The following is a 6,664-nucleotide window of genomic DNA, read 5'->3' on the forward strand; positions in this document are numbered from 1 at the left end:
AACAATAATGTCTGCAAACAATATGTACACATCATACATATTTAAAACAAGACTTAATATAAACAATAATGAACAGTATATACATGTCTCAGTTTTTCTTCACTGTCTTGAAATACAATTTTACTACACAAGTGATGCAGCAACATATATATAAATGTACTTGTAACTCTACAGTAAAGTTTAATTTTTAGTGCTTTCACAGCACATCAGTGTAAACAGTTTTACTTGGCTTTGGTTTATATTTTAAAACATTCCTTGTTGTATTTTCAAGATTTAAAGCAATTTTCTAATTCTTCCTTTTCACAGAAAACGAAGATTCTGAATGCTGTATAATCATAAATAATTCATAAAATTAAATACATTCACTAAAAAATAAACTACAAAGTAAAAAAAATGAAAAATAGATATTTATTGAAAGGGAAAAGAGAACCATTTCCCCGAGTAGAGCTCTGGTGGTTGAATATTCAGTGCGTTTTGATATATTTTAAATTGCTATTGCACTATAACACCCTTTTTCTTTGAAATTCTTTGGGTGTGCTTCCCTGTTCTACCTAAATTAGTTTGTTAAAACACACAAACCAATAACCCAGGGGCTATGGTTGCTGTAGGAGTGAAGCCTTTAGAACTCATATCACAACCCTGTGATATTTTAAAGGAAAAAACCCAGTCATGAGTTACACATGTGCCTTGCACTTTCATGAAAATTAACAGTTCACATTGCTGGTCTTATCAGTCCTCATTTAATGGAAAAAAACAAAATAAAAGAAAGAAAGAAGACTTCTGGTAACTTCAGCTCACTTTGAAAATCTCTGTCCATCTTTTTTCGAAATACTTCCTCATGTTGTGGCCAGCCCTGCCTATGTCAGAATCATCTTCATTAAAGGTTTCACAGTTGTCAAAAACAAGCCTGACATCGAGCGAAAATGCTTCAAGGTTAGGGTACCTGAAAGAAGAAAGAGGTTGATTTTTGCAACATGGAGAATCAAAGGGGAAAAACACTTCAGCTACATGAGAAAGAACTACTTTGACATCAGTGAATCTGCAGGCAGCCACAGAATATTTGACGAATAATCTACATGTTAAATTGTACTTCAATTTTTTTAATTCTAATTTCAGTATTAACAAGAAAATGAACATCAGTGGAAGCAAATACTCTCTTGTTATGGTATTTGTTATTTTCCTCAAAGACTCTGTAAAGCAGAATTTCAAGCCTGTACTGGAAAACACACTTTTAAAAAATGAACCTCCCCCTTCCCTTCAATAGCTTTCTAGTTAAAACGCTATGGCTATTTTCCATTTATTAATCTATTCCTGGGCTCAGTTCCTTTCAGAGGAAGTGTTGAGTACAGCTGCATTTACCTAAAAGAGGAACAATCGGGTACCAAAAAAAAGGCTGCCCAGATCGATCCCCTAACACTGTCTTTGTTATTCATTATCCAGAGCATATGGCCCAGATAGTGTTCCAGCATTCACAGGAATTATTAAAAAGAAAGACGGTAGAAGTTACAAGCCTACTGATACCAGTGAGCATGTGTGGAGCATTTAAATCTCAGATTCAAGGAAGAACAAGCCTGAAGAGGTTAAAATGCCCCTTGTGTTATCCCAGGCAAGTTGCTTTGTGTGGAGCACACAGACACTGCAGAGGGCCAATCCTTAGGGACGACAAAATTTTCTTTGGTGGTAGGGAGTCATTAGAGCACAGGGATGTAACAAGGAGGGAAGGAGAACAGAGGCATATAGCATCTTTTTGTTTTTTAGAGTCGTGCAGTCTGATTCCAGGACTATAAAGTACTTAACCACCGTTACTGGAATGTCACCTGGCTTCCCACGCAGGGGCACCGACTCCCTCCACAGCTGCAACGTGATTTCCTGGGGCTCCACTAGCTTACAGCCCACACAGTTGGTTCTTGCTTACACATAACAACACCTCTCCACCAGAAAAGAGAAGGGAAAAAAGCTTTTCCTGTTGGTTGGTTTTGTGCATTTCACCTGGCAGTTTTGCTGTTTTTCAGCCAGTTCCACAGGCTCTCCCACCTGACGCGCTCTTGCATTGAGAGGTGGTAAAGACAAAAGTGTACAGTGAAGAATTTTTATCTTGACTGTAAAAGTAATCCAGAGGTGCCAGAGCAGGCAGATCAAAACAGTGTAACTATTTTTTAAAAAATGTACTGTATTTCAATGTTTAAATATTTTTAAAATGTAAAGTAAAATTTACAATAGGTTTACTTACTGTCCACTACTTAGCTTGTCTCTAATGGTGGAAAAGTCCATAGGTTTTTTAATAACTTTCTTATAACCAGGAACAAGTTTCAAGTTTACAGGAAGTAAGAAAGGCCAAGCATCTTCATGAGTTTCCAATTCTGAGAGAATCATGCTGAATAAAACAAGGTTTTAAATCAGTACTTTTAGTGTGTTCATATATTCACAGAAGTTTTTCACTGTTCCATAAATTCATCATTTACTGCCAACCTATCCACTTTATAAAAGGAAAACACCTTATTCTGGTCCCTATGCAAGGCTGAGAACAACATCAATAAAGACAGACATCTGAACTGAGTATTTAAAAAAGCATGAAGTTCCCTCCAGGCAACCCATGTACGATGGAATTCCAGTGATCAACACTCGAAGGTAAAATCGAGGCCGTGCAACTTCAGTACTTTGAACCTCGATGTAAACCATCTGCAAACCAGTAAAACGAGCGCTAATACTGGCACTCCGAAACTGTGACAAGGTCACACGACGTCACTTTGGACTGACCAGCAGTACTACAAAAGAAGATGCATGGCTATTACTGTCTCCTCCTCTAACGTAATGCCTTTTGGACACAGCAGATAATCGTCTTTGCTACTCTCGAGAAGGCCGTCAGCACCACCGCTACCCGGGTTCTTTCCTCCTGTTCTCAGAAGGGCACATGGCAGTAGACTTCACAGACCACCTTCTAACATAAGATACTTTCCTCTTGGGCTCCATTACCAAATAACATGGCTATTACTGTCTCCTCCTCTAACGTAATGCCTTTTGGACACAGCAGATAATCGTCTTTGCTACTCTCGAGAAGGCCGTCAGCACCACCGCTACCCGGGTTCTTTCCTCCTGTTCTCAGAAGGGCACATGGCAGTAGACTTCACAGACCACCTTCTAACATAAGATACTTTCCTCTTGGGCTCCATTACCAAATAACAGCAGTTACTCCCAGCATGCACACAGTAAATCCTTTATATATACACTCAGGGTGGTTGTTCCCCACAACACAGATCAGAAGAATCAGGGACAACTTGTTTCAACAACGCTTACCCAAGTTTAAAATTTGTCAGTTTACCTGCATATAGCCAGGTCCTTCGAGTCATCTCTTTTAGGTTTCTTAACAGCAGTGACATTTTCTTGCTTTAGTTGGTTTGCAGAAACATTTTCATCCAATTTTCTTTTTTTAGAGTCTGCTTTTCCTCTTTTTAAGGAGGCACTTGTAGTTGCAGAGTCTTCATCCTCTGTATCTCCTGCTAATTTCCTTCTCTTTTGTTCATGACTTTTTTTCCCTTTGATTTGACGGTTTTTTATTTTTAGAGTTTGTCCACTTGCCTACGATAGAGAGAACTGAAATAAGTAATAACCAAGAAATTACAGGAACCTGTTATTATTGATAGACAGCAATGAAGATTAATTTCTTGGTACGAATGAAGATTAATTTCTGGTACCTTTAAATCCCCAGCTTTCAGCCAAATTTGGGAAAAAAGGAAAAACTGAGGAAAAAAAACCCACCACATTTTCCTGTTATACTAAACCTAGAAGTTATGGAGGGGGGAATATCAAGAGGAGCAATGGGATGATGGGATCAGTTATAACATGAAAGGGTCATTTCTATCTTTATAACAAGGTAAGTTGATATATTACCATGATAATGGCAGAAAAAGTTACAGTATGAGTTAACCCCTTGTAAACTACTACACAATTCTCAACAGTAAACTGTTTTTATTACTTCTGTTGCACATCTTGTTTTAAAAAACAATTTGTCTTCCTTTTTACTTTCTGAAAGATACAGAGGAAAAAGGATCACACTGACCATACCCAGAGAAAATACAAAACTGAGTATTTACTGTAAAGTTACTTCTTCAGTTACAGTATTCACAGGTAACGGTAGAAAACATAACTAACAAGTTTAGCAAGAAATGCATTTAATTTTAGGACTAACTAGGGGTGGTGAAAATTTCGGACTTTTAAACAATAACAACTGCCGTTTATACAATGATATACGAATAACAATAATTCAGTCATTTGAAAAGAACTATCCTAAAGTTCTACTTAGACTATTTTTCTTGAGAGGGGAAAAAAAAAAAATACACCTCACACAGGAAACACACATAGCCTCTCTCCCAAATGTTCCTTGTATCAAAAAAGTAAAACTAAAGTACGCTGTACAAAAATGACAAAAAATATATACGAAGTATTTTCTCTGATTTTTCTTTTCAAACAGAATCCAAGACATTAGTCTGTCAAAACTTGAAAAAATTCTAAAAGAAAAAATTTAAAAAACTATGGTATTGAATCAGCAAGAAAACTCTGTACCTACTCACATTAAAAAAAAAAAAACCCAACCATTTAAAACAAATAGAACTGTAGCATTTACTGCCACTAAAATCCACATTAAAGAAAACCATTAATCTCATTATTTAATGGCAGCCCAACATAAAACATACAGACCATTATTTTAATTGAAGAAACCTCTAGCAGACCTGTAACTCCACCATCTATACAAAGGCTCCCTTCACTTTTACGGTTAATATTACCTTCGCTATGCAGGCGGGACAAAACCAGTCCCCATCTGGTATGGTCGTGATCTTGGGTCTGTGGCAGTAGGTATGACAGCCTTTATCGCAACCATCGCAAAGGAGCAGCAGTTCCTCATTATCTCCCTTTCGACAAATTTGGCAGTACTATAAAACAGGAAAAATGACTTTAATTCAGTGTTTAAAATTTGAAACACAGGAATGGTACCTAAATCACTGTTCCCCTCCAAACACACGATCCACTCGCAAAATTATTCGCCTTTCATTTTACTACAACCAGTCTACCAATGATCACATTTGTAAAAGAATACATGCAGTATGTGAGGAACTATCTACAGGCTACCTTTGGGAACACATTTGAAAAGCAATTCATTATCAGATACGTGCCCTACAGCACACAAAACTGTGAATACTTTTAATATTTCATTAATGTCCATGAGAAGTAATACCCGCCAAAATCACTTGTCCCACACACGCCATCTCAGGCATCTTCTCTTCATTTATGCCCATACTGCATATATAACTTGCTATTTCATTAAAAACAATATATTTTACTAGAGTATTTTCAAATAATAATCAGTAAGTCAGTAAGGACCTTATCTGAAGGCCACCATGAACAAAAGCAGTAAAGGCAGAACAAATGAACCTAGCACTTCCTAAAATTCACTCTAACTTGAAATGTCTCATGTACTGACAATTTTCTTACACACAGCGTGTGATTTTCTTCTATAGCTGGACTTCTTTTTCAGGAACTTAAAGATCTCCACATGTTTTCACCAAACACTTATGTTTACAGTGTGATTAAATGCACAGAACATTTCAATCAAATCGAGAATGATTCTACACATTTTTACCACACCTTGAAACACCCAAATGCCTTCTCAGGTGCTTCTACTAAATTCATAAACTTTTTGGTCTAAAGATACATCTTCAACCTTACAGCTATATAAACTCAAAGGTACAGCCTTACACTATAGTTTTTATTTAAATCATCCTTTCGTTGTCCAGATGTAATTAGAATCTGTATAAGACTGGCAGAAATTAAAAAATTAGGGAAAAGACTACTAATGGAAGAATCACTTTTGCCACCCAATACAGTGCACTGGCCACACTTAACCACTGTTGCTGTAGCCATAGTTTTGTTTTCAGAAATTTGAGGTTCAAAGGTCCCTGCACATTTTGACACATGCATTTTGCATGCCTTCTTTGTATCTGCAGTTAACACAGATCCACTTGTTAAGCGTACGGGGAAACGGGCATTTCAGCCTGTTTGCTCACACGCTTGCCCAATTTGTATGTTCAGTGGTGAGCAGTGTGCGTGCAAAGCTGCCACACATATGGAGCATCTCGACTTTCCAACAAACGAAGTCCTTAATTGGGATACGTGGCGTTGAACCTCCATAAAGCTTATGTTACGGATGAGATCAGAAATATTTCATCAGATAGAGTATCTTTCATCAGATGGAGCCAGAAGTGACTCTTTTTTACCTAAATGTTAACAATGAAGAGTAATTACCATCTTAAATAAAGCAACCAGTTGCAGGGGCTTTTTATCTTAGAAAGTTCAGGATGCTGAATTTGACAAGAAGCGGACAGTCTTATCCATCAGGCTTGTATTTATCTGTGCACAATGTGCAGTTTAACTGCATCACGTTTTACACACAGTAATAAGAAATGCATTATTAACCATGGTATCTTAGAATGCCTGAAGTGGGAATATAAGATATAGCATAAGCAGTTTAGTTACAGTATTTTTTTAAATTAAAAACACTTACAACTTTCATAATAGATTTTTCCCACGCTATTGATTTCTGCAACTGCTGAATGCACAGAGCTACCTGCGCAGCACTGCGTGCTTCTGATACTGCCCTTCTCCACACCTT

The 6,664-nt window shown here is 37.2% G+C and overlaps 1 protein-coding gene across 1 annotated transcript; it reads right to left on the reverse strand.

Moving 5' to 3' along the window:
* Positions 1 to 6: 6 nt before the first annotated feature.
* LOC104471843 (bromodomain adjacent to zinc finger domain protein 2B-like) lies at positions 7 to 6,603 on the reverse strand. Its single transcript, XM_010087332.1, has 5 exons — positions 6,557 to 6,603; positions 4,782 to 4,928; positions 3,320 to 3,576; positions 2,231 to 2,374; positions 7 to 943 (listed from the first exon to the last, which is right to left on the reverse strand). Exons 1-5 carry the CDS (start codon positions 6,563 to 6,565, stop codon positions 790 to 792), a joined length of 711 nt encoding a protein of 236 aa, XP_010085634.1. The 5' UTR covers positions 6,566 to 6,603; the 3' UTR covers positions 7 to 789.
* Between the last annotated feature and the right edge of the window lie 61 nt (positions 6,604 to 6,664).

The sequence above is a fragment of the Pterocles gutturalis genome, unplaced genomic scaffold (assembly GCF_000699245.1).
Source record: "Pterocles gutturalis isolate BGI_N339 unplaced genomic scaffold, ASM69924v1 scaffold6696, whole genome shotgun sequence".
NCBI classification, from domain to species: domain Eukaryota; kingdom Metazoa; phylum Chordata; class Aves; order Pterocliformes; family Pteroclidae; genus Pterocles; species Pterocles gutturalis.

Bases quoted from the DNA above. Each gene is read 5' to 3' on its own strand.
- LOC104471843 (XM_010087332.1), bottom strand. The intron at 2,375-3,319 runs GTAAACTGACAA...TGTTTTATTCAG, and splicing joins AAGGACCTGGCTATATGCAG to CATGATTCTCTCAGAATTGG. The intron at 944-2,230 runs GTAAGTAAACCT...TTCTTCTTTCAG, and splicing joins GACAAGCTAAGTAGTGGACA to GTACCCTAACCTTGAAGCAT.